The sequence below is a fragment of the Phycomyces blakesleeanus genome (assembly GCF_001638985.1).
Source record: "Phycomyces blakesleeanus NRRL 1555(-) unplaced genomic scaffold PHYBLscaffold_26, whole genome shotgun sequence".
In the NCBI taxonomy this organism is placed as follows: Eukaryota; Fungi; Mucoromycota; class Mucoromycetes; order Mucorales; family Phycomycetaceae; genus Phycomyces; species Phycomyces blakesleeanus.
Window position 1 is genome coordinate 187,691 of NW_017265159.1, and position 27,699 is coordinate 215,389.

The 27,699-nt window shown below is 34.7% G+C and overlaps 8 protein-coding genes across 8 annotated transcripts; 3 read left to right on the forward strand and 5 right to left on the reverse strand.

The window, feature by feature from the left end:
- Positions 1–117: 117 nt before the first annotated feature.
- Positions 118–2,918, forward strand: PHYBLDRAFT_173564 (hypothetical protein; the record flags this gene model as incomplete). Its single annotated transcript, XM_018437058.1, has 6 exons — positions 118–160; positions 426–541; positions 1,246–1,260; positions 1,748–1,820; positions 2,110–2,221; positions 2,867–2,918. 6 exons carry the CDS (start codon positions 118–120, stop codon positions 2,916–2,918), a joined length of 411 nt encoding a protein of 136 aa, XP_018286110.1.
- Positions 2,919–7,310: 4,392 nt separating this feature from the next.
- PHYBLDRAFT_188800 (hypothetical protein) lies at positions 7,311–8,887 on the forward strand. The gene is made up of 5 exons (XM_018439564.1): positions 7,311–7,525; positions 7,623–7,920; positions 8,015–8,118; positions 8,189–8,459; positions 8,530–8,887. Exons 1-5 carry the CDS (start codon positions 7,357–7,359, stop codon positions 8,723–8,725), a joined length of 1,038 nt encoding a protein of 345 aa, XP_018286111.1. The 5' UTR covers positions 7,311–7,356; the 3' UTR covers positions 8,726–8,887.
- A 1,041-nt stretch (positions 8,888–9,928) lies between these two features.
- Positions 9,929–11,067, reverse strand: PHYBLDRAFT_117863 (glycosyltransferase family 15 protein; the record flags this gene model as incomplete). The annotated part of the gene is made up of 3 exons (XM_018428601.1): positions 9,929–10,115; positions 10,252–10,513; positions 10,626–11,067. 3 exons carry the CDS (start codon positions 11,065–11,067, stop codon positions 9,929–9,931), a joined length of 891 nt encoding a protein of 296 aa, XP_018286112.1.
- A 1,339-nt stretch (positions 11,068–12,406) lies between these two features.
- PHYBLDRAFT_173567 (hypothetical protein) lies at positions 12,407–13,394 on the reverse strand (the record flags this gene model as incomplete). Its single annotated transcript, XM_018437059.1, has 4 exons — positions 12,407–12,490; positions 12,621–12,717; positions 12,831–13,182; positions 13,292–13,394. The coding sequence occupies 4 exons, from the start codon at positions 13,392–13,394 to the stop codon at positions 12,407–12,409; spliced, it is 636 nt and encodes a 211-aa protein (XP_018286113.1).
- Positions 13,395–13,676: 282 nt separating this feature from the next.
- PHYBLDRAFT_127760 (hypothetical protein) lies at positions 13,677–16,030 on the reverse strand. Its single transcript, XM_018429184.1, has 2 exons — positions 15,211–16,030; positions 13,677–15,043 (listed from the first exon to the last, which is right to left on the reverse strand). The coding sequence occupies exons 1-2, from the start codon at positions 16,023–16,025 to the stop codon at positions 14,197–14,199; spliced, it is 1,662 nt and encodes a 553-aa protein (XP_018286114.1). The 5' UTR covers positions 16,026–16,030; the 3' UTR covers positions 13,677–14,196.
- Positions 16,031–18,622: 2,592 nt separating this feature from the next.
- PHYBLDRAFT_79377 (secreted mitotic phospho protein N' end domain-containing protein) lies at positions 18,623–20,740 on the forward strand. Its single transcript, XM_018443457.1, has 5 exons — positions 18,623–18,753; positions 18,849–19,576; positions 19,641–19,684; positions 19,757–19,993; positions 20,097–20,740. Exons 1-5 carry the CDS (start codon positions 18,630–18,632, stop codon positions 20,374–20,376), a joined length of 1,413 nt encoding a protein of 470 aa, XP_018286115.1. The 5' UTR covers positions 18,623–18,629; the 3' UTR covers positions 20,377–20,740.
- Positions 20,741–23,351: 2,611 nt separating this feature from the next.
- Positions 23,352–24,095, reverse strand: PHYBLDRAFT_69151 (hypothetical protein; the record flags this gene model as incomplete). The annotated part of the gene is made up of 4 exons (XM_018442057.1): positions 23,352–23,495; positions 23,542–23,629; positions 23,823–24,030; positions 24,065–24,095. The coding sequence occupies 4 exons, from the start codon at positions 24,093–24,095 to the stop codon at positions 23,352–23,354; spliced, it is 471 nt and encodes a 156-aa protein (XP_018286116.1).
- Positions 24,096–24,609: 514 nt separating this feature from the next.
- On the reverse strand, positions 24,610–26,690 carry PHYBLDRAFT_150748 (hypothetical protein; the record flags this gene model as incomplete). Its single annotated transcript, XM_018432542.1, has 8 exons — positions 24,610–24,912; positions 25,005–25,076; positions 25,138–25,256; positions 25,309–25,552; positions 25,632–26,134; positions 26,194–26,326; positions 26,518–26,570; positions 26,648–26,690. The coding sequence occupies 8 exons, from the start codon at positions 26,688–26,690 to the stop codon at positions 24,610–24,612; spliced, it is 1,470 nt and encodes a 489-aa protein (XP_018286117.1).
- Positions 26,691–27,699: the final 1,009 nt, after the last annotated feature.

The following is a 27,699-nucleotide window of genomic DNA, read 5'->3' on the forward strand; positions in this document are numbered from 1 at the left end:
GTATATATATATTTGAGTTTATGGCATCCAGCTTCATGAATAGATATAGAGCCGTCAGGGGAGCTCCTTTTTTTTATTGTTATTACTATTATTTAAAAAGAAGTGATTTTATATACAATGCTCCTAATTGAGAGTTCAATGTTCATACATTTGGATCGAGGTACTAGGTCCTTGATGATCCAAGTCTCAATTTTAATTGTGTAGAATCCAATAAAAAAAATCTTTTAGCTTGGGAATATTTATGGTCTAAATGAATGATATTTCCTTTGTCCAAAATGAATAAGAAGAAGAATATAAGCGTTATGGAATATATATATATCAAAGAATGACAATGAAATACCAATGTATATACTCATAACTAAAAGCTATTTAAAACGTTAATGAAAGTCTCACAATGAATTATTTTTTAAAAATAATAATAATAGAAGCTGGAAAAGAGTATCTTGCTATTAACAATTTATTTGTCTTTGGGGAAGTAGCCCATATAGAATATTGTTGTGTTGCTGGATCGCGTACCTACAACCTAGAAATCATGAGCACAGTATTAAGAATAGTGTTGATCCAAGGGACAATATTATTACTATTAAAAAAAATTAATTTATATATACATTACATAACTCATAATGTATAATGTATAAAATTACTGGTAATATACCAAACAGTAAAAGAAGTTGATTATGGCAATAGGGTGAATATAAAGTGTAATTGTAGCTCTTCAGCATATATTCTACTTTGAGAAGGGATCATAGAGTAAAGAAAAGATTGTGAACATGCCCAGATCATCTCTAATATCTTTCCTTTCTGGATCCCTCATTTCCTCGAGACTTATTTTTCCCTTTGTCAAGGTGCGGGCTACATCAATGAAGGTATACTGATGTCACACACAAGCTCTTTCTCTCTTTTTTTCTTATTCTTTTTCCTTTGCCTTCCTCCACTGTACCACAGCATATCTTTCCAGCCACTTTCCCAGCTTGTTCTTTGCAAGCCCTTTGATCAATTTACCACGGTAGATTCAGAAACTTTATTTAACAAAAAAATGTCATATCATTATCTTTAGTCATACAATGAAAGAGGCTTACATTTAATATAGAGCCTATGATAATTATTGATATGACTCTGTATTTTTTATGTAATTTTACGGTTTCGGTACCATATACTTTGATTAGAGGTTTCGGTACCGTATGGTTTTATTTTAGTTTTATTTATGAATTATTAAAGATGTAACGTTAATATTTCAAACAGTAGATTTTTCTGAAAAAAGTAAGAGTAATTTATACGATAGAGTGGTATATTATATATGTATGTATGTATTAAAAAAAAAAGATATATAGTAGGTATCTTTGTATTTCTGACACACAATAATGATCCTGTTTCCTATATGTCCACACATGGGTGCGTTTAAGGATCCGGAGCTTTAATCAGCGACTACCACAGGATTCCGCCCTTTCTTTTTTATTAATTCATTGTACCAAATATGTATATTTGTATTATACAATTCCTATACTTTTGTATCATTGATGTAAAAAATTGTTAGAGTTTTTCTCTGATAGAAACAGCTACACTTTTATTTCTTTCTTTTAAGAATCATTACAAATACCTCATTCTTTCTTGAGCTTTCTAACTGTAAAAGTATTGACAGAGCTTCAGTAGAGTCATGTTGTACTTTTTAGGTTAAATTCAAGTCAATTCCAAAAAAAAAAGAGGACAGACGAGTGTGGTACCGCACACACACTTTTTTTTTTAAAAGAACGTCAATCGTCATTTCAACTACTTTAACGGAGTCGAGTTTCACGAGCTCCTTTTCAGTGAAGAGGACCAAAGTAAATGGAGTCTTCCATCTACTCTACACATCTCTTGTATCCTTTCATCACTGACGTATACACCTGCAAAAAAAAACAAGGGGAAAAATATGTGACTCTTTTTAGATGCATGTGACTACTAGAGCTAAAGACTATGAAAAAAAAAAGCAAAAAGTAAACAAAAAAGGACGCAAAAAACAGAAAAAGACGAGCGACAACGATGCGAAACCTTATTTACCATCAAAGACTACAATTCTGCTCAAGCGAATAGCTCATTAGCTTATATATAACTCTCATCATGTTCTTGCAGAAATGAGTTTGTCAGGACATTGCGCAGTAAAGATCAATTCTCTATTTTTCTCATTCGGCCTGACGTCCGATGTTGATTCGCGCATCAGTTTAACGAACACTCATGATAGAAAGTAAGAGATTTCAGGGTAAAAAACAAAGCGCACACGCGTTTAAAAATTGTTAAACTCTTTAACGTATTTGGTATATATACATACAATCAATATCTTATCGATTTCTTAGAAATGTAATAGTTTTGACTATTACAAGAATAATATCTAAATTTTTAGATATGATACCAAAAAGTGTGTATATTTCTTAATAGTGAGCAATATAAGATAAAACAAAACACAAGAGAAAGATCTTTTTAAAACGGTTTGATTTATCTTACAGGATCTAGTAAAGTCTTCCAGAAGTAAATCACTATGTCAAGATATCTGCTTTACACGCTTGATTAATTATTCTCTTCTTTGAGCCTCAATCTCCAAGCTGTTTTCACGTCGGGGTTTATTATATTTTTCAGGAATATGATTTGGTCTAAAATACAATCAACTTACTGTTCGGATAACCACACTCATGTCAGATATCTCTCGTTAATAATTTATTTGTTTTTTAACAAAAGGTGTTAGTATAGTCTTGATCTAATTGTAGAGTAGAGGTTGAGTAGAGGTTGAGTAGAGGTAAGAGCAGTGTGTGAAGTGGTACGTCGAGTGTGTCTTCAAAATTCAGGCTGGCCCAAACATATCATATCTTCCTAAATATTTCTTATATCAATCAAGTAATAGCCTTGGGAAGAACATGATTGTTACAGCTGAAACAGCTATCAATTGAAAATATCAATATTTGGAACAATGAGCCCCAAAAGTGCTTAACTACTTTAATATCTCTCTTTCTCTTAATTACTATTAATTATTGAAAGATAAAAGTAATAAAGACCATTCTTACACATTACTTCTATTTTCTTTTTATCTTTTCCAAGAGAATAAGCTGCCAATTGTTATTATCTGAGTCAATGATTTTTTTCTTTTAGAGGAGATCAATATATACATATATATTCTCTTTTTCTTTTAACTGTTTAGATCACTTCATCATATAAGCCAATACAGCACGTCTTAAAATAAAGAAAACATATCCAGACTAACACTTGTAGCCTTCATGACAAGTATCTGTACTCTTCAGATCAATACCATGAGAAGAAGATGAAGAAATAATATATGTTTTATGGGTGGCCTTTATTCGCTTGGTGATACTGTGTTTATATAGTTTTCTGGGATATGTCAACAGTGTGTTGTTTAGATAAATCGAATAATCTTAGTATGAATACTCAAGTAATAATAGGAACAGTATGACAGATATTTGGATAAAAATAAAATAAAATAAAACAGGAAGCTGATTGTGTGGCTAGAACATATATAAATATAATCGAAAAAGTTTTCTCATTTGACTGTAAAAATAATAAGGAAAGAACCTCTCCAAAGATATTACAATATTGTTTATTAGATTCTGCTTTAGCCCGAGGTACATGCAACATACATTATTATCTTTTTTGTATAAGAATTATTCACAGAATATTACTCCTCTTACTCTTCCAGTCTCATATCTTCTATATAAAGATGAACAAATCAAAAATATTAAAGATCTTTTGTAGTAATTTGAGTACCGATTAAAAAAAATATAGTACCTGATAATGCTACAAGTCCATACCCTCTCTAATATATCAAGCTTTGGCTGTTATACCTCGGGTTAGAAGCAGGAAATTGAATTGTAGTATTAACATGTCTCAATTTTCTTTTATTGAACTTGGTTCACACCAATGAAAGATGAACATATGAGTGGATGAGCAAATGTTTTTCCTTTAGGAGGGTGCAATAGTTATCCGAGACTTTTCCTTTTATTTTCTTTACAAAAATTAACGAGTATAGCCACATAAATAGAGAATTTAAAAATAAGAAAATAACTTTCTGTTTTCTATCTATTTACTTTCTACTATTTAAAATTGTGTTTGTTTATATTACCCCTTCGTTTTTTTCTTTCTATATATATATATAAGAGTTTTTGGCATACTTCCTTTAAGCTTGAGTTCAAAGTCAGAGAATATTCAACGTTTAAAATTTTAAGCCATTGCTTTAAATTTTCTTCTTCTTGTGCTTCGTAAGACACCTTTCTTATTCTTATTATTATTTTTAAAAATAAATGTATATATTAAAAGATAAACAAGCCAATCGGCTAAGAGTTACTGATATTCATTATCCTTTCTTTATACATTATATATAAATTGTGTTTATCTTATAAGTATATCATAAATACAGAATTAAAAATATATAACTCACTATACAATAAAGAAATTAAATGGCTAATGGGTTAATTTTGAATTCCAAAAGACAAGATGGTATATTAGCAAGAGCGGTAAGAAAATAGCTCATCAACTTTTACTTGTCCGGTCAAGGGGTGTATGATGAGCATCCATGCCCGGATATTTTTTTTTAATAAAGGAACAGCGAATAGCGCTTGAAAATTTGTAAAAGGAAAGAGATAAAAAAGAAACGGATGAAGATAGTTCCATGACTCGTCCATTTTTTTTATATATACATCTACTTGTTCTATTCATTAGTATCACAAATTAATACCCTTTTTCTTTTCTTACTGTAGCCTAGATACCGTTTTTTTTTGTCTTATACTTGGGATTAGCCTTGGTCTTATTGGAACTTTATTAATTACACGTCTCTATTACTTTGGTTCTTTTTTCTTTAATGGGATTAATATTAATTTTGGTTTCAATGAATACATAAAGTGGTAATAACCTACACAAAATTTACTGTGGCTTTATTTTTGGAGGTTTCGGGTTCTTCCAAAAATCGATTTTATTTTTATTTTTGTGGTTAGTGGTCTGCAGCACAACGCCTCGTACACACCGCTTCCACGTCGCAGTGATAAACCCTAAGTTTATTCCATTTTTATGATCAACGCCTATGCCTGTGTGACAATAATTGGGTCTATATAGGATTAATTATTTCTCTCCTCGGCTTTATGCAACGATCAAACATAATAGTGTGTGGAACCGACCTTGTCTTTTGCTTTTGTTTAGGTGCGCTTGAATACCACCACCAAAAAGAAAGCCCCCCCGGCCCCTTATATCCCCTATTAATTAAATATCTATCGAGATTTTAGTAAATGATACAAATCTAAACCTCAGTATTATTATTGTATTTATCTATTTGTTTATTTATTTATTCGCTTGAATTTGAAACAAAATGTGGAAATATTGTTGTTGTAGACTGCCTCTGAAATAAATAAGAGATGTATGTATGCATGCAGAACAGAGTCATTTGTTAAAGTATCCTGCAGGTAATATAGCAAAAAAACAAAAAACAGAAAAAAAAACAGCAGGCAGCAACAAATGAAGATAGTCATTGATTTACAAGGGTTAAAAACTTGTCTATTTTTATTTAATCTTATATATTCTTCTGCTCTTGTTTGGCAGTGTATAGTAAGGTAAAGCATTCTATAGCATAAAGCACAGTAAAAGATATATTTGAATAATTTATGTATATGAAAATAGAGTTTTTTTTTCTTATGTTTGTGTAAGGAACACACATACACACTACAGATTTATGTGTAACTAAAGTACATTTTCTTCTAGCATCTTTGTAAGTTCTATACGTAAAAATAGCTTGAAGATAAAATACTCTTTTTTATTTTATTTTATTTATTTTCTTTAATTTAACTTTGATCAGACATCTAAAGCATCATAGGCAATGAATGTCAGCAGAATAATTTGAATGAGATAATGTGATGGCCGTAAAGAAACATAAGTACAAGATCAGATACAAGACTTTAGTCAAATCATGTAAACGAAAAATAGAAACAGAAACAACAGCAACAGTGAACATGTAAAAACAGAGTACAGTTGGCGTACTGTGTTACGATTTGTGTTATTTAGAGTTAGCTAAGCACTTGCTGATCAGTGAATAAAGAAGGGCTTGACTCAACTAGAGTATACCCGCTTACCCATAGCACCATATTAATAATAGTGTGTATACATATACAAAACCCCCATTTCCGCTCTTTTAATACTTTTTCTATGGAAATGAATGGGACCACAGATATTTGTCTAGATCTAGATCTGACAGAAAATGCTAGTTTTTATATATATATAATTCATTCAATTATAGTATTTTTATGTTATGTACAGTAAGCTGATTCAATATCATTATGCTTATGCAAGTAATTATTTATCTTTTTAAGAATATTTTTCGTTGACCGTGCGAGATACATTGGATCTTGACAAAATAATAATAAGAAAGAAAGAAGAATAAAAATCCACCCATTAATATATTACACACGCACACGCACACACACACACACAAATAAATATATACATATGAAAATAGACTTTGTCTTGTAGTACCCTTAAAATAACCAGCGCGAGCTCCACGCAGATTCTACTTCATTGGCGGATATATGTTTGGTTTTGGAATAGATTTTGATAGGTTCGGATACCTCTCTAAGCACTGTACTTGGTACTATTATTATTGGTAATAAAGAGAGACGCTATAATATTCATGTACAATATCTTAGCTCTAAAGATGAGTCAGTATAACATATCTTCAATAAATATAATGGTTTTACAATAAGGTTACCTTTGTTTTTGTTTTTGAAGTAGCAATAGTAACAATATTAGTATTAAGCTACTACTACCACAACAACAAAAATAATGTAAAAATAAAACATGTTACGCAATAACCATACAAATCAATGTACGAATCGAGAATTCTGGCAATATATAGTACCAGCTATTCGATATATATACAAATATGGATATAGATTATATGCAATTTTGTATAAGCACACATATTATGATCTTTTGTACTACCACAGTACGTCTTACACTGCCCTTAATATACATTTCTTCTTCTTCTTCTTCTTCTGAACGAAAAAAAAATAGGGCGTTTCTTTTTCTGTTTATACATGCGTCCACAGATAATTTTGGAATTCTTAGTGTTTGAACCCAGGATGTAATATGCTGAAAGCATACAATTGTCGTACAACAAAGCACTCGCATATACAGTACGCTTATGTACGCTTATGTACGCGTATGTACAATTATGTACACTTTTGTACACACACAAGAGATACAAGTATCACTTAAAGTGATTATCCAAAAAATAAAATAAATAAATAAATAACAAATGAATTGCTTATAAAAGACAGGTCCTTCGAGAGGTGGATTTTTTTTCTTCTTCTTCTTCATCTGACAAAATACATTGACATGTCTGGCCTGTCTCTTCAACACCTCATTGGAGCTACCTATCTTCTGGCCGCATGCTTTGGTATCAGTGGCGCTAACGCCGACTGGTGGATGACAGATCCTCAGGATACACCTGCTCGCTGGTACAACAAGGTCTATGAGATCCCTACCTGGGTTATGCCAATCAAAGGTAAAGTTGCTTCAACATCAAATACAACATTTCAGATACTAGCATTTATACCTAATTCCTTATTATCTATATATTATTATTAACAAAAACCACCTAGATTACAACGAGAACACATTCTTGGCTGTTACTGTCTTTAGTGTTGCCCTGGTTACTCTGTCTGCCATTTACGCCAACTTCTATATCCTCCGTGTCTACCTTCCATCGGCCCCTGAGGGAAAGCGCAATATAGGCGATCTCAACACTGACATCCTATGCTACCTTGTTGCTACCTTCTTCACTACCTTTTCTTTCTTGCTTCTCAGTGTTGGAAAGATCTGGGTTTCCTTTGGCGTTTTCCACAATCTATTTGAGTTTCTCTTGCTTGCTCATATCCTTTTGCGCCAGGCTGGTATTTCGTAAGTAGTATATATATATATAACTTTAGTGAATTGAGATCTAGCTGTATTCTTATGTATTAACTTAACTTTTTGCTATAATTTGTACCAACAGAAAGCGTTTCTTTACCCTTGCAGGCTTTGCATACCTCATGACTACCTTTGGCATTGTCTTGGTTCTCCCATGGCCTTTTGATGCTGTCTACTTCAAGTTCCAGGGTACGTTTTGTTTTGTGAATGTGGAATTAACAAGGGGAAAGGATGTTTTCTAACACTATGCTTCGTTCAGGTCTTGTGATTGATGTTGTTCTCTCGGTTACCATGATCCGTCTCTACAAGCACAACCGTGCCATTGCTGAGAAGACCAACATTCGCACACCCGCCAATATCCAGGAAACTGGTGCTGAGAATGGTATCCTCCCCGAGCCCAAGGATTCCAAGGACAAGAAAGTCGTCAACTTTTTGCCACCTGTTCACGAGAACATCTACCTCTTGGTAGTTGCTGCTGTTGTTCATTTGCTCGGAAACACTCTTGTTACATTCAGCAACACTTTTAGCCTGTAAGTATTAGTGTATATATATATAAAGAAGGGTGGGAATTAACAAGTTTACTCACCAAAAAAAAAATAGCTGGGTTATCTTCCAATTCTCCTACGCCATTACCTTCCCTCTTTACGCTTACTTTGTTGTATCCGAGCCTGATTCTAGCCGCATCAACTGGTACAAGGTCGAGTTTGCTCAGGAGGCCCTTGTAATTGTTCTTGGCTTTATTGTGTCTGGTTTGTGTATTGCTATCGGTGCAGTCACCTCTGGAGTCTCTATGTAGTGTTACCTCTATTTATTTTCCATTATTTTTCTTTCTTTTTCTTTCATGATTTGATAAGAGACAAATACTCTTTATACATATATTGATAATAAAATCACAAAAACACATTGTATAATAAAAAAAATCAGCAAATAAAACCAACAAACAAACAAACTCAAAGCTATCTTGTGTATTGAATATATATATAACTTTCGCTGTTATTTATTACAAAGCTGAAGAAGTATGTCTAAGTTATCAAAAATATCTGTGAAGATAATTCGAGAAACTTGAAAGGTTCGAGATCCTAGGAGTCTGAGGTAAGGTACGAGTATGAATCTCAAGATTATTGCTACTATTATTGGAGTTCAAACTTGGTAACCGTGTGAGTCTGACACAGTCAGTGTGCGTGCATCTCTCTATCTATCTGTGTGTGTGTGTGTGTAAAATGGAACAAGTCCCAGTGCAGTTGATACTATTCAGGTGTCCAAAATAAAGAAAGAAAGTCTAATACTTAAAAGCCAGGAGGGAGGGGGATATCGGATTGTGTCAAATTTGGCTGTCAGTGGATGGTAGGACAAAAAAAAAGATCAAAAGTTTTGTGGAGAATTTTGTTTAGCTGACAAAGTCTTCTTTTGTTGCTGTTATGGTAACCAAGAAGTTGAAATTTTAGACTTTAGATATACTTGAAGCTATAGTATCTTTTGGAAGACGTGTTTAACTATTTTCAAAACAAGACTTCAAAAAAAGAGAGAGTAAAATACACAGTAGATATAATATCATGTCATATAATTTTATTTTATTTTATTGCTGTTTCTATTGTTGTTCTCTATTGTAACTAGCTAAACAAGGCAAGAAGCCAAGTATGGCTTGTGCGTCTACCACTAGTGTCACAAATAGTCTACACAAAATAGGGCTGCGTTGTACGTGTATCTTTTTTATTATTACTATTATCATTACTATTAAGTGAGAGTCTACGGGAGAAGCTTTGTTATATATATATATATATATATATATATATATGGCTTGGATATTATAATCTTTTTTTAATAGAAGTGTTCTTATCCACGACCAATTTTGCATAATCAGCCATTTCGTGAATAATAGTACGATTGACAAGATTAAGTAAATCGACTGTACAGCTATTATCTTTGAAATCTATTGAAAAAATATAGACATATAAAAGGACATTAGTAAATTCTTTGTCATGACTATTGAGAAATCATGCTAGTTAATTAATTCAGACTTACCAAATGTCTCATCCAAAGAGCAACTACAATGTTCTGAGTAATTCTCTTGGAAAGGACAATGGGAAAACATGCCGTGAGAATATCCAACATTTTTAAAGTACTGGATTTGATCTCTTTTTAAGAACATTGCCGCTGCAATTGATTTTACAGGACCATCTCCCCATCTAAGAAGAAGAAACAAATACAGACACACATTTTGTTTTGTTTTGTTTTGCTTGTTAATGATGTTCTATCAATAAATCAATTGAAATATATGATAGAGACTAGCCATACGTGAATAAAAGGAGAACAGGTCTTTACCTTCCGTAAAAGAATCCACCCGACCGGTCAAGGTACTCAAAATATCTTTGGTACGACGGAGATCTGTAGAAAGCCAGGTCTACGACCTCAAAGCTAGACACCATGTGGCATGTATTGTATTCACCTCGTCTATCGACAATCCAGGGCATAATAGATTCGTCAGGAGATACAACCGTTTGTGCGTAATCATCAATAAAGGCGCGAGTTACTTTCCAAAGACCAAGAATAGCTCTGGGTACATCTTTTGATGTCAGTGCAAAGCCTACATTGTGAGTTGATACATACATATGTAAGATGAGTTATTATTATATCCATTAAAAAATAAGGTAGATGTATGTAAAGAGAAATGATCAAATTTGACTAGTTGGGCATACCAATAGTCCTGTTGTTTTCTTTCATCTCCTTAAAGGGGTCAAAGTCAACCAAGTCACAAGTATACTGTGAATCAGATTCCACGCGCCAAACATAATCAACATTTTGAAAGAGAGTATGATGAAAGAACAGCCCGGCGTGATACCTAGCTTCCTGGCGAAAGGACAGACTACCGCCTTTGTACAGATTTGTCCCTCCAAGAACACCCATATTTCTCTCAGCACGAGCCACGTCAATAAAAGGTGGATAAGACCAGGTATCTGGATCAATCTTTCCGAAATATATGGGAGCCTTGGTAGCCATGGAGGCATATTTCCTGAAATCGGCGGTAAAGTGTTGGCTGTTCAAGAGGACCCATGGATAATGGTACTTGTGATTGAATCGATCTTCGATACTCCGAATGGCTTCTCTAGCACTATATAGTTTGCTATTCTGGACAATCATGTACAACACACCCTTTGTGGGTAAATCCTTCCACGTATCGGCGGGTATCGTAGTGTCCGGAGAAACTTCTGGTAAGAGGTGTATTGGTTTGATAAGCTCTATTGAGATGATTTTTTTTATTAGAAATAAAAGAGCATATTTAAGCACGAGTATGAGATGTATATGTATGTTTGGGTGGGTACCTTGTAATGTATCAATTGAATTATCCTCATGGATTCTTGGGTTATCTGGACGAAGATTACACAATGATTGCAATATATTGACTTCTTGTGGATCCAAAGCAGGGGTATCTGCTTTTAGCCAAATCAGACCACGCCCATAGGCTACCAAGAAAATAGACACCAGAGCAAGGATTGATAACTTGGCTAATGTACGCGAGTAAGAGCGCCTAGAGAGTGGTTTCTTAAGGGGTGATTTTGGGGAGTGAGGCCCATCTGAACTTTGGTGAAGCATTAAGAAAAAACAGAGGCAGGTTCAAGACGAAGAAAAGGAAGAGGAAGAGGAAGAGGAAGAAGAGGAATGAGTCAAAGTCAATAGAGATCGAATGTCAACTAAATCTTTATCTCTATTGTTATTATTATTAAAGTTTTTAATGATGATGATGATATATATGTATATATTTCTGGCATGCATTGAAAGTAATTTATTACATATTAGTAAAGACAGAGCATTATAGCGTATTTGAAAATAGTCTTAATATATATATATATACATACTACACATACTACCCATACTACCCATATTACATCTATACTACACACACTTATTGATGATGAAATCTTCTTTAGATTTATATTTTTATATGTATATAAAAGTAGCTTATAATAGCGTTTATTGTCGAATGAGTATGTATTGAATTTATTTAAATATGCAAGTATATAAAAAAAAGAGGGGTTGGAAAAGCAAAGTCAAAGGAAAGGGAGAGAGGTAGAGCGGGAGAGGGAGAGGGAGAGGGAGTGGTGACAGTGAAATTGATATTGATATTGATATTGATAGTGGTAGTGGAGGAAAAAATTGAGGGATTGAATATTTTGAAAGGTACCTCTTTTCCTCTTTGCTATTCCTGTTTGGTACGATAGGTAAGATGTATAATATGGTACAAAAAGGCGATGGGTCTACAACACACCCTCGCCTCAATTTCTTTTTTTTTCTCTTTTTCTTTTTCGGGGTTTTAATCTTTATCGTTTTCTTATGTGAGAGCGAGTTTGTGAGGGAATGTGTGTGAATGTGTGTGAATGATAGTGAGGGGGAGTTCAATGCTATGATTGATTATTATTTTTTGTTAATCAACTAAAGTTTATCTCTCTCTCTCTATCTATCTATCTTTCTATATTTTCTTCTAATCGATTTCCATGGCATCGATCGAATACGATGTTTGGTTTTGTCGATCGTCAACTTCCATACAATACTCATTTTGGGAATTCTATGGTACCAAAGAAAGCGTTATACAGAAGGGAGGGTGAGATTAGACGAGAGGGGGAATTTACTGTGTACACCTCGAAATAAAAGTATAAAAAAGGGTAAAAATAAATAAATAAATGAGTCCAACTTACTGTTGTGGTAGGGTTAGAGGAGCTGGATTCTACCAATGCTTTCCAAGGAGGTTGTTGGTACAATATGAGGTCACGCCCATTGGGTTTTGTAGGTGGTCTACAAATAAACATGAAATTTTAGTATTAATTGCCAAGAGGTAATCAAAATAAAAAGTTAAAAGTTAAAAGGCTTGGATCGAATTGAATTGAATTGATTTAATTTGGGCTTACTCTGGGGAATTGTTTCGTAGAACAAAGTCTGGTATGCGTAATTTTGTTTCTCCGGACCGTCTTTGCATAGGAAGAAATGCGCCATTGACGTGAGCATCGACAAGATGTATATCATCGCTTCCCTGGATAACCGAACCTCGCATATTATCTCCTACGTACGTTGTTCGATTGTCTTCTTCATCGCTGTCCGAGGATTCATGTTGGGCTAAATACTCGTCAATGTCGTCAATGCGGACTCGGTGTCGGAGAGGTTGTGGCATTCTTAGGTCAAGGCAGGATGTATTAATTGGCTGTGTGGGGATAAGGATCGGATCAGATTTCCACTGCTGTTGGTCAAAGACTTGGTTCATGTCTATTGTTCATTTCATTGACAGATATAATATATAATGTATGAAGTTGGAAGCGTTCATAAGATAAAACAATTGGAAGGGAATCTCGGTTAACAAGTCGAGGAAACTTACGAGTGGAATCCACCTGAAAGTCATGAGCTGTGCAACCATAGGATGTTCGAACATGTTTTGAGGGTGGAGTGGCATGTGAAACTGGAGAATGAGGACGCTTCATGACCGGGATGAGGAAGTGAAAAAGAGAGAGAACTGAGTTTGTGGGGAAATAAAATATAAAATATATATAAAAAAAAGGGAGCTAGACAAGGCTTTCTTTTTTTTTCTTTTTTGTTCTTTTCTTTTTTTTTGATGGATGCGGTGGTTGAATAACACCCCTTTGTGACTTTTCATCTTCAAATCACAACAGGCGTAGGAGAAGGTGTGTTGCATGAATGTGTAAGCCATCAGGGCATACAACAAGCAATAAAGCACGAACAATGCTATCTTTTTTCTTCTTCTTATAAGCAGAACACATATATATATAATATACATAAAAATCTGTTCGGCTTTTGGTGGCTCTTCTCTTTTCACGCGATGGACACATCAATAAATAATAGTAATAAAAATAACAATAAAACAAGAAAGAAACGATGCATGAATGTGTAAGGGATGGAAAAGAAAAACATGGACAAGGAACTAGTGATGCTTTATAAGGAATAAAGGCAAAAAAATAGGAATAAAATAAAGAAGGAGGAAATAACATAACATAAAAGAATGAACAAGAGAAGATGATATAGATAGGGAAGGAGGGAGATCAAGAGAGATCAGGATAAAGAGGTGTGTTTGTGAGTGAGTTTACGGGTGAGTTAGATATGAATGTATTGTGAGTTATAGTGAGTGAGTGAGTGTGTGAATGTGAGTGTGAGAGTGTGAGAGTGTGATAGTGTTTAAGGGTTTGAGATAGGAGTAGAGGGAGAAATATAGGAGGGTAATGAAAACAAAACAAAAGCAAAAGCAAAAAGAAAAAGAAAAAGAAAAGTCTACATGAAGTGTGTGCCCATGAGCACATCCGCATCTTGAGTCTCTGGAGGCATTTTCATAACATCAAAGTCATGAATTTCCATCACTGTTTTGCCATCTTCTGCATCTGAATTCGAGGACCGTTGTCGCTGCATTACAACTACTGCCTTTGTGTCGTTAAATTGAATCTTCCACACCGTCTTTGCTGGTTGTGTAAAGGTTCTTATGAGTCGTCCCTGGCGAATATCCCATAATTTGATCTTTCCGTCGTTTCCAGCACTGAGCATACGGCGATCGTCGAATTGGAGACATGTTACTGAATTGTCATGGGCAGATATCTGTTGAATGCATTCGTAGCTTTGGAGGTCCCATATCCGTAAGCAGCCGTCAGATCCTCCACTAACCAGAGTCATTCCTGACAGCTGTAATTGTCCAACTAGCGAAGTATGTCCACGAAGGGTATTGAGACACTGGCCAGTCTCGACTGACCAGACACGAATCTGGGAATCAAGTGAACCGGTCACTACCTTGTAGCCATCGGTGGCAATAGCGTATATTTGGGAGTAATGTCCGGCAAGAGTGTGTCTACAGCGACCACTCTGAAGATCCCAGACACGAGCAGTCGAATCGTATGATCCAGAGACGATCATATTGCCGGCAATATCCAGGCATCGTACACTTGCTTGGTGGCCAATCAGCGCATGTAACAGAATACCACGCTTGATATCCCAGACTCGGAGTGTCGTATCGCGCGACCCTGTAACTACAATTCTCTTATCTTTCATCTTTAGGCAGCGGACTGTAGATGTGTGTCCATGCAATACATGACGTTGGCTTCCTGTATCCAAGTCCCAAACTCGAACATCACTAATCGATATAAAATATATACATATATATGTGTGTTATATTTTTAAAGAGAGTTAGTAATGTATGCAGCAAAGAAAATAAATAAGTATTGTGTGTGTGCGTGTGTAATAAGTTATGTGTAATGTGTGCGTCTGTTTTGTGTGTTTGTGTGTAGCTTGGGGACTTACCGATCACACCCTCCTGAAACAAGGACTCGCTCTGGGTCTCTCTTGTCACCCCCCTTGAATTGGAGTGCCCAGACGCCTCCTTCATGGCCTTCTAAAGATCGCACCTTTTTTCCTGTTCTCGTGTCAAACACCTCGATGCGGTGGTTATCGCACCCAACCACAATGTACTTTTCATCAAACTGGAGTGAGGTCACAAGGCCATCCGAGAAGCCTTCTTCGATGACCTTGACTCGACCGCCGTGAGCCCATGCAGCTGCAATGTTATATTTACGCTTAAAATATTCTCGGTAAGAGAAGTTGAGACGGTGTGTGGGTGGATCAAGCAGTTCACCCCCACATATGCTCGAGTTGCGTCGTCTATATTGGTGCTTCATGCACAGTGCCTTCCATGTCGCTTCGTCTTTGAGGAGTGAGTTCCAGAAGGTTGATACACATGCTATACGCCCTAGTGTTTTTGGGTCGTCTATAAAGGACAGGATATGGAGAGAGATCTCTATCGGTAACTCCTTTAAGAAATCAACTTTGAGACGGGGTGCAATAAGATTACTGAGATAGGCAAGTTGGGAATTATCGCAGCAGTTGATAATTTCATATAATAAAAACTGACGCTGTTGAGAGGTCAATTGCTGAAAGGATGTCTTCAACTGAAAAAGATGGTTTAATTCATGGTCATCAAAAATTGCGGCTAATTGAGCTGCATTTTCTCCAATCGAAAAGTCAGAGTATGAGATGCGATGCCTTTGTGTGGGGCGAGCAGGACTGTTGCTTGGAGGTGTAGCTGGTGGCGAGATGTCTTCAGGTCCAACGAGATTCATGGTTGGAGAGACAACGGCAAAGGGCAAATTGGAAAGAAGAAAAGAGTTTGGGCACGTGTCAGGCGTCATTTTTTTTTTCTTCTTTTTTTTTTCTTAGATACTCATGATAGTGATATTTGCACCGTGTTCAGCATTGCGGTGCAATGCTAGTCCTACGTCACCACTCATTTAGTTCAACCTCAGTGGCTGAGCTTGGACATTTTGGGGAGCACTATTTATTTTTAGACAGCCATTCTAAGGAACCAATAACTCCGCTATTTCTCACATAATACATTCACACTCCGGCATCCAAGAAAAAGTTTTTTTTTCTTGGTTTTTTTTACTCGGTTCTTTGTGCAGGAAAAATAATATAAAAAAATAGACTAAAATGAAAGAAAGAAAAGAAAAGAAAAGAACAAAATTGAATGAATGAATTTAATGAATGAATAAATGAATGAAAGGAAAACCGTAATTTGTTACTATGGTGATTTTGTTTATTTCTGATTATTATTGTATCAATCTATTTAAATGTATATAATATAATATGTACACTGAAAAATGAATTACAAGCAATTAACATTATTTTATAAGCTCCTTGAAGAATAAACATGTTTATTTGATCAATCTAAATACCAACTGTATTCGTGTGTGGATTTATAAACATCACAGCCTATTGACTTTAGACTATACACATGGAAACCACCGCATGGCACAAACAGTGACAAATAAAAACGCTGGCTGATCCTGTTTATCTATATTTTAAGGAGAGCTAACTGATAATTCAATCATGGGTAGAAATTGACTGGTTCTTTTATATAACTATACCCATAATAATAATATAGAAGTAATTGCCATACAATCAATATATCTAACTGTAATATTGTGTGGGTGAATGGGGTGTCTTATTGGTGACTAGGTAAAGAAGTAGATAGAAGAGATAAACCAAAAGAAATCTCAAATCATATTGTTTGTAGCCAATGGCTGGAGTTTCATATATTGAAAACAAGGCTTTGAGGTAGCTTTGTTAATGATTTTAGTATTTATTAAATATCAAAGTTCAAAAGAAGTAATAGTATAATATATGGGGGGAAAGAGGGGATAAATGGTCCTTTGTTTCTTTTTGATTGGATTGTTTTTAGGTATTCACTCATCTGTTTGTGTATGAAAATCACCAGAAGCTAATCCTCTTGACTCCGCCATTTTGTGTAGACAACGTGCGATCGGTACAGGTAAATTAAATGGGCTGTTGCACCCATTTAGCATTAAAGAAGATACAAAGTTGAACACACACAGAGACACACGATTATTAAATAGATAGGTAGATAGGCAGATAAATGAATATGTACATTACAAGAGATAGCCTTGTAGGATCAACACCATTACTTTAGACTTTGGCCTTTTTCTTTTTGGTTTTTTGACAGTAAGAAAGAAGCTGTCAATCTACAGTCAATGTGAGTTTGATAGTGCTTGTGACCTTTTATCAACATGATCATTTACCACAAACAGTAAAACAGAGCCATGGTCATCAAATTAAACGACTACGGTTATTCACGGCCATTTTTCTTTATTGATATCCTGCCTTTCTGTTATTTGAACTATGTTAATTTGGCTCGCTCACCTATTAAATAGAATTACAATCAGAACATCTTTTTCTTAATTAACGATATACATATATACTACACCTAGTATTCATGCAACTACCCATCAGTACACCTTCTTCTATTTCAAAGCACCTGATGTGCTTGTATTTCCATGTATTTATACTGATGGCTGAGATAATTTTACCTTGTGGTTGTAATCAAGATATCACGTCTTTATTGGTATAAGCCCAAGATAGAATTGAACCTTCAATTACCAGCAGCCTTTTATTTTGTTTTATTTATTATTTTATTCTTAAGCTGAGTAAGCAATATATTACTTTATCTCAGTATCGCATGATAACCTTTTAGATGCATACTTCAAAGAGAAACAATGCTATCAAAATTGGGTCCGTTCGTTTGGTGAAACATACAGCAGCAGTATCACCCAATAGCAACAAAAAAACAGTTTGCAAAGACTTTGTTTAACAGTGCACAGGAATAATCCAATAAATATCAGCATCAAGAGGTATTTGTTTTTAGCCACCTTAAATATCTGATAAAAAATCGAGTATTCTTTATTTTCCACATTTTTTACATTATTTCTGTAAACCAAAATCAGCCCTCCTCATTTTTACACACATACATATATATATATATATTAGAGCACCCAATCTATTGTTTCTATTTTAATAGGATCACTTTGAAAATTAATACTTCTTTCATTCTTTTATTAATATTATTCATAAAACATGCAATAAACTCGATGCTTAATTAGTAGGCTCTTCCTTTTATTCGAATTATTATCGAGTAAAAACCATAAGAATCTTACTTATCATAAGATGTATTAGTTCCTTCCAAAAATACGATAAAATTCGGTAATAAAATAAAATAAAAACAAAAAACAAATTTCATTTTCATCCTTCAAGTTCAAATCGCAGGTTAACATCATCTCTAAGCCACTGGCTGGATTGTGGTTGGCCATGTCCCATAAAATACTCAATTTGCGTACGCGCCTCAAAGCACTTTGTCTTTATTTCTCGAATTGATGCTTGAACTTTTGTTTTTTGTCGTCTTCTTTGGCGTGCCATACTTGTTGTCAAGGAAGTATGCCATAAAACCTAAGAAATCTCAGGTCATCACGCCTAATAAAGGAACACAAATTAAACCAGGTAATAATGATATTCATATACATGCAATCTTCATTTTCCTTTTATATTTAAGCGACAAAATACTCATTATGCTGTGTACATTACACACATTCCAGTTGCTATAGAGAAATTTGTTCCCAAACCAAAATATCCTATAGTAGGCCCCCCCTCCTCAAGTAATGTGCAAAAAAACCCAGCAGACAAAGAGATGTTTTATGGAAAGGGCAGCGATGCTCCAAGAGCCTTCTGGGATACTGTAGCACGAAGAGCTTCCACTGCAGTAGTCGCGCCTATCAATAAAGAATCTGGAAATCCTTCGTTCGCATATAATCCTTCAAGACCATTTACTCCAATTCAATCCCAATCTGCAGCAACATACGACCAGTCAGGTCAGATTGAGCCCACTGTAGGATGTCCTTTCTCTTGTAACATTAAACCCCAGCAACAACAACAACAACAACAACAACAACAACAACAACAACAACAGCAGCAGCAAGTTGCTGCCACAGCACAAAGTCTTTTCAAACCTAGCACAGGTTTATTTTCAAGTGTATTGCCTCAAAACCCACCTGCTCCAAAACAACCGGAAGACAATAACCTGCTTTCATTGAAGAATGCATTCCCTGAAGTAAACGTGCCACACTTTATTGTTTCTCCACAAGGTGTAATGCGCACTGAATTGACAGCCAATATGTTTAACCGAAAGTCTTCGAGAGCCGACGCTCTTCTCGCAGATCAAAGACCTCAAAACAACAACAATTCTTCTAGACATCTCTCATCCATGTACAGTGTAAAGGAAAATATGCTTCCACCTTTCTTGACAGCCCCCTCAAATTCCCATCAAGTGAGTTAACTGTAAACACGGGCAGATATCGCATTTCGTTTTATTTATTTTAACATCTCTTTAGCGTCGCGTCGCACAAGTTGTGGGTGAGGGTATTGTCGAAAACGTGTAAGTTTTTTTTTATATTATCACTCTTAGACGTTAAAACGAATCCATTGATTCATTTATATTTAATTGCAGAAAGGAAACTTCTACAAAAAACACGGAAAAGCTTCCCGGAATTTTTGGTGCAAAAGGCCACAGTGGGTATGGCTTTGTCAAAAATGCAGGAGAATCGTCTGATGGCCAAAAAATGAAGATACCAAATGCCTCTTTGTGGACGTCTGGTGCAGCCATGTCTAAGTCTGAACCGGCTATAAAACCACAACAACCTTTTGTTACTCAAAAGGATTTCTTTCTCAACTCTCCAAAAACCAAGTAAGATTGTCACACAAAGCAATTCAATTCAAACCTTGAAGCATCCAAAATATTTATGCAAAACTCAAAAACAATAACAATAACAACTTATTCATTTCTTTAGTAATCAATCAACCAATACTCTATTGAATGTATTTGGATTCCCTCCGGAAAATATGGAAGAAACCATTGCGCGCTTCACAAATATTGGACCTGCTACCGAACTTGAACGCATAGCCGTTGACTGGTTTCGTATTCGTTATGAAAATCCTGCAAATGCAAATGAGGCACTCAAATTGAATACATGCTTTATTCGAAATGGATATATTCTTGGTGTAACCCCTGTTGAAGATGTACCAGTTCACATACGCAACATCACACCTAACCCCCAGCAATCATATTAATTGATTGCATGAACCCTTTTTTTAAAAACAAACAAACAACAATATCAACAACAAAAAACAAAGAAAAACAACAAAAAGCATCCAAAAAAAATCAACAACAACAACAACAACAGCAATAAGAATAACAAATATAAGCATCGCATTTAACACAGACATGGTTAAGCGTCCCACCATAATCGACTTAAAACTTCCTTCATTCTTGGTGTAATAAAAACGAGAATGCAATATTACTAATATGTGTGTATTTTATTTTATATTTCTTTTTTAACATGATTTTATCATTGAAGAAAGTATTATTCTTTTGGATTATGTCAATAATATAGAAACAGACAAACTTTGGAAGAGAGAGGATGTGTTTTTTTTTTAAATAAAAATAAAGTTTGTAGTAAATAATCTTTGTATTTTAGTTATACTTCTTCTAATTATTGATCTCAATTTTCTGCATGTCATTGTTTGATATCCATTGGACATATAATATAATCTGGTGTTTCTTAGGCGCGACTGAGACTCTAGCTTTTATTGTTTCAGTCTATCATAAATCAAAATGATCCATATAATATCACTAATAAGTTACTAGATAAGAAAACATTTCACTGAAGTCAAACAAGGGGCTCCCTATTATCAATGCTTTTATTAAAAGTAAACCAAGTAAAACAAATTAAATATATGAAAATATATTTTAAAAAAAATATGCATATAGTGTAAATTTGCCAACAATTGGGAATATTAATGTTTCTGTCATTTCTGTCATTATAGACTACGCAAAGAAAACACAGTTCCTGAATTCCAAGCAACTTTACAATGTATTTTCTTTAAATCCAGGAAAATAATTGGATCTTAACAGTGTCTATTTTTTTCAAGTAGAAAATATCAACCTATAAAAAGAGTCAAAAGTACTTCAATAATAAAGTATTTTCCAAGTCATTGATACATATCTTGGAGCAAACATTCTTTTTCGCAAGATCTATAGGTCAGAGAAACCTGTTGATAGAAGCGTTTTTATACCACGTTGAGAGGATCATAGACTTTTGTAGTTGGTACAATAATACTAAGAGAATATCTAGTAAAGACACACCTGAATACTTGATACAATATGGTATTTATATAAAAGCATAGCAGTGATCTGTCAGACTGGATATTGGAACCCTATAAGGCTAATTTGCTTAATGGTAAACTAATCCCTATTACACTTGTTTTTATTGAACATTAGTTTTACAAAATAATAATGATTGGCTTAGATATCATTTTACAAGAGTAAAAATCAACTTCAGGTAGCAGTAGAAGAAGAAGCAACATATAACTTGTATACAATATCGAGGGTGTAATCAACAGGTAAAAATGCGCTCCATTTATTACATTTACATAGTTATGGGAATAGCAAGATACTCTATTATTTAGCGTTTACATATCCTTGTAAGAGAACATTAGTTAATATATATATATAAAGATATATTATTCTAGCCTTATCAGAGCAGATTAATTGAATTGATTTGGCATCGTTTTATAGATATTTATATATAGTAATAAATAACAAAGTATTATTTCCCTTGGGATCCTATTAATGAAACAAATTGAGAAAAACACTTGGGCTAAAAGAAGAGTATCCTCACTTGCTTATATATATCTTGGTAAAGGCTTCAAAGCTTAATTCTATAGATCTGAGTCTATGACTACAGAATAATAAAAAATAATAAATAAATTTTCCAAATAACTAAAAGCATCTTTACTTCATTTCAAGAGTTTGGACCCTGTAAAAAGCAAACTGGATCGCTCTTTTTTGTATTACAGATTAATTTCACGACCCGGCACTTAAATATGAGATAAAGAGGTACAGCTAGCTCTCGATAAAATATTCTACTTGGAAATCATTAAAATTATATTTTACAGCTCTAAAATATATACTGGTACGTTATTCTAGTCCTTTATTTTGCTGATAGCTCTTTCATTGTTGCAGTTACGTAAAATGAGAAGACGGTATTGGCTACACAATAGAAGTACAAGGCCACAGAATCTCTTTTTATACGTTTTAAGCTCGTCTTTAATAGGCCTTTAAACTTGCTGGTACCTGAGTACTACCTTTAAATTTCCCTTTTGGGTTCTTCTTTACTGACAGAAAGCTTCACTACATTATTGTTCTTCTTCATGCACAAAGCCTGATTTTCAAAGGATTGGAACATAGAATGTCTAAATATAAATAATAAGCCACATAGATATCATACGCAAATATGTGGAATTATTCTATTGGACAATTAGTGTTTACGTCATATCTTGCGTATTCACTCATACGCGTATAGAAAAATGGGTCTTCAGTGTGAGGGCAAGAAAAACCGCCTTTCTCATAAACACAACACAGAGAAATGTCCATGTAAGTAACAAAATCGTTAAAGAAAGTACATTTCACACATGTTGTGCTAATTATGATGAATTTATTAATGTAATTTGTAGTAATGTTGCTTTTGACATTTACCTAAATGTATTTTCTCAAGAAGTGAATGTAAGTAATCACAAAATAAAAAATATATACCCTTATTTCATTGAGACTCTTGCTAACATTGCGTAGTTAATAGTAAAGAAAAAGTCTGGCCCGAAAGGGTCAGCCTTGACATCAGCTTGTCAAGAAAGCCTCTAGTGACGTCGTTGCGGTGAAAACCAAAGCGGCCAACCAAACCACGCCCAGTTAATGGCTCTGGGAACGGCTAGCAAGAAACACCGGTCTACTCTGGTCTCCTCTATTTTGACATTTGGTACAACGTGGTCAATCCGTCATAGAGAGGTGTAGCATAGGTGGGAGCCACCGGGCGCCAATGAAATACCACCACTCTCTATGACAAGCCAAACGGACTGAGGATGAGTCCTGATATTCTCCTCCCCGTTGATGTCAGATGTTGAGGTTCAAAGACGATCAGATAGACTGGTTTTTTATGGGTTGACAGCCGAACGTTCTAGCGACGCAGTTGACCTATAATAAAACCAACTCAACCCGTGCGATAGGCATCCATATGTCTGGGGTATGACTGATTTAACAAGTTGGGACGCTTATTGAGCCCAAGTAGGAGAGTCAGTATAGAGTTTGGTCTGACTGTCATGATGTACTGGTCTACTTCTTGCTGGCTGTTAGCCTATATTGTAACAGCAAATGGAGTTTTTTTTCGCAAGATAAATTACTTTATTCAAGCCTCCACTCTCTCGTGATCGGTGTTCTGATCCTGTTTTCGCGAAGATGTGCTTGTTCAATGAGTTTTTGACTGAACGCCTTTAAGTCATTACTCTGTGCTGGAAACAATGTTACTCGTTCTCCGTACAATTTTGTACTTGATACCATATACTGTCTTTCGCTTATTACTGTCTAGGCAGTCGTAAGCAAAGACACCCTGATAATGCCAATTCTAGAACGGTAAAATCTCGTTCATCCCAAACGAAAAAGGCGGGGTCTCCAAACTTTATACGGTCTTTGTTGCCTAAAAAAGTGAAGTTCGCCCTTGTCTTTCGATTTCTTCCCCCCGTCTCGGTCTATAGTTGACTTTTTAGTTGGCTTGACAGGTGTTTTTCCAACCTTGGTTGGAAGAGCGTGAGTTCGAATCTCACAGAGACGTATTACTAGCAGCAAGCTAGTTACAATTTCGTATATATTATAATCAATAGAGCATAAGCTAACTATAAAAATATTTCAGAATAGTAACATACTCACTTGCCCAAAGATTATTGCAGCCTGTTTTCATTGTGATTTTGTGTTAGGTCTAGCTTATGCGCTGAGGAGTAAAATACAAAGTAGGCATATACTCTTGTGAATTGGAGTTAATGAAAGTTTTATATTATTGTCAAAATTGTCGATTGACACTTCACTTCGTGAGCACCTAAAAAAACCTATATTCTCGTATATTATTTACTTGGCGCTTTTACTTGCTTACAATGCAGAGGCTGTTATACTCTTATAATCATTTTTTAAGTATTTATACAACAGGCAAATTTGTCCCAAAAGTACATAAGATATTGCAAGACAAAATATTGTATTCTTTAAGATAAAAACTTTCCTAAAAACACACCTGCACTTCTTTTATTCACATGTAATACTACTTTTTTCTTTGTTCGTTATCAAATGATTTCATTTCTAGGTAACATATAAATTAAATTTTATAAAACATTTAATTCAAAATATTCAGTAAAAACAGATTTTTCTTTTAAATGATAACAATAATAATCAAATATATTAAACATTGCTGAAAATGATTGTAATCAAGGAAGATATTTTACTATCTCATCCATAAGAAATAATTTTCGAATTTTCCCTGAAGGTGGGGGATTAATCTCAGTATATGAGAGCTTCTCTTTCTCTCCCGTAATATCATGTACAGTGATATAATCAAATTCTCTTCCAGCAATATTGACTTTGATATGAATCTTGTCTAAGCCAAAACGCAAGTTCAGTACCATGATTGTTTGCTTCTTTAGTTGTTTGGAGTCGATTTGGAACTTAGTGTCAAACATAGCGACAATATCAAGATCCTCTGGACTAGGATTTTGGGGTACCGGAAGGTCCTTATCATAAGCGTATAAATATAAATATGTGTTATATTTTACTAAACGTGCATGCTTTATAATTGCTTTTTTTAAAAGAAAAAACTACTTACATATAACCGGTAAACTATTCTTGCTCCATAAAATTTTCTTTTTGATCCATACATCTTCATGGATAGGTTGTCCTTTATTGACACACACATATAGCTGCTTGTTTTTAGATGAAGAAATGTCATCTGCCATTACTTGACTTCCAGAAGGTGTGTCGAATTTGATGCCATAGGTTCGACGTAAAATTCGTTGAGTGATTTCTTGTGGATTGACACCATACAAAAGAGCTCCACGGATTACGGCTAATTGTCCATCTGAAAAAAAACTTGAAGTGGCCTACCCGATATTTAAACGTTTCTTGAATACGATTGTTCAAATAAGGAGACTGTCCAAAGCCTCCAGTGATAAACATAACATCCAATCGTCTGCTCCCGAGCTGTCCAAGTTGGTTCTCTATAAGCTCAATCACTTGACAAACCACTGGCTCAAAAACCTCTTCACATATCTGATATCTTGAGAAACTAACTGTGATCTCTTTAATTCCGTACTCTGGACCTTCTTCATTGTAGTAACCAAGTACATCAAGATCACGTTTGTTATCGAATGTAAGCTAAATAATACAAGTTATTTGTCTGTTAAGAGTTTTTCTTTTTCTTTTTGCAAATAGGTGCTTATTTAGTGTACCTTACCTTTTTGTATGAAAAGTCATTTGTTAAAATAAATGTAGTTACTTGATTCTCTGTGAGATTAGAGAGACGTTCCTTCAATAGCTTTGCGAACAGTACATCCAAAAAAGAAGAGCCACACAAGCTGCCTGACCCCATTGTTATTTCACGTAGCCCATTCTTTCCTGTTGATTTGTCGATTTCGAATGTAGCCAAATCCACTGTACCACCTCCAGCATCGCATATCATATACCGATTTCCATCGTCTAAACAGAATTCTGGAAAGATAGCTTCACAATACATGGCAGCAGCTACGGGTTCGTCAACTATAATTAATCTATCTGGGTCGTCGTCTTTTTTAATAATCCCAGAAATAATGGCAGCGTCTCTCATAATCGATCGGGATTCTTCAGACCATATAATTGGAACCGTGAGACAATATCTGATCCTTGAAAGATCCTTTAGTCCCTTTTCGACAATTTCGTCTACGGCGGCCATATGCAAGTATCTCAGATAGTCCGAGATTACTACAAAAACATCAAACCCACTGGCATTAGATTATAGTTCTTGGGCGCGAGTATACTACCTTCTATAGGTGTCAGTCCATTTGGAAGAGGTGTAGGATCCTTCATGGTTCTGTCCAGCCACAGTTTGAATTTTCCCACATGATCACAATGAAGATGTGGCTGTGTGTGCTTACTAACGTCTTTCTCTTTGCGCTCAAGAAAGATATCACAGTTTATACACCTCTTTGTTTTTTCCTTGTAAGCTGCAGAGGTTACCTCCTTTCGTTTCTTTGTGCGTGTAAATTGCCTATTTAATTCATAGTTTTGGTTATGATGCTTTCATTTATATTTTAATGTAGATAACCACAAAATAAATACTATTTCTCGATAAGTTTTTGCTTAACCTCGTATTCTTGAATATCAACCCAAGCGTGCCCTGAGTATGTTGTCCCAAGGTCTAGAAAAGCAGGTGTACGATATATTAAATGAGTGTTTTACTTGGCATAACATATATACATATAGTAGGCTTCTTACCAATAGCGACTACATAGTCATATTTTTTTGCTTCTGTTGGCATTTCTTACTGTGACATTCACGTAAAGAGAAAGTGCAAAAGAGATAATAAAATTATTATTATTTTTGGGGAAGAAAGTAATAATAAAAGGGCGTAAAATTTCTTTTCTGGGTTGTTGCACTTAATAAGCCTTTTATTGGAAACACCAATTCCATAAAGCTTGACAAAAGAAGGTTCCAAGTATTACACAAACTTGTGAATCATTTAACCATTTATTGTGTGTTTCTTTTACTCTTCCATGCTTTACCTTTGCTTAATATCTTAAATATAAATTCATATAATTTAACTTTGAGTAGAAGAATGGACCAAATTATATGTTGAATATGTAAAGATGATATTTTAGCAGTAGAAGAGTATAATGAAATACAAGATTTTTCTTTCTTTATTCGTAGATCGATAATATCATACTTGCACATACCTTTTATTGATTGAGAAATATTAGTTTTGCTTAAAGTTGTATTCAGGTACATAAGCCTTTAGATGTGCTATAAATTATTGTTACTCTTAAGTTCAAAGGTAATACTGTATAGCAGCCAATTTTTTATTGTTAGGATTTGAATTGATTAGATTTCTCTCTGATTCAACCATTACGATCTACAAAAGTAAAAGATCAAAGTACATACACAGGCACAGGCACAGGCACACACATATATACATATAGTGCATTTTTGTATTTATGTATGCACTCATGAGGTGTATTTTCTAGTGATATTCTCTTACAGTATAGAATTAAATGTAAGGATCAGATAAGCAAAATAGCATCTTATGTGCGAGATTTTTTGATACCAAATGTCACCCCACAAATATATATATTCTCTCTTTAATAAAAATCTTATTGCATGAAAACGAAGCAAATCTATCGGTGCTTATACACGAATAACTCAAATTGCATTCTGCTACCCATCTTCTTGTACACACTCAAACCGTCTACCTCCATTTTTTTTACATCTGTAATATTAATGAGATGCAAGCTGCGTAGCATATTGCCATTGGTTCACTGAGGGATGTGTTT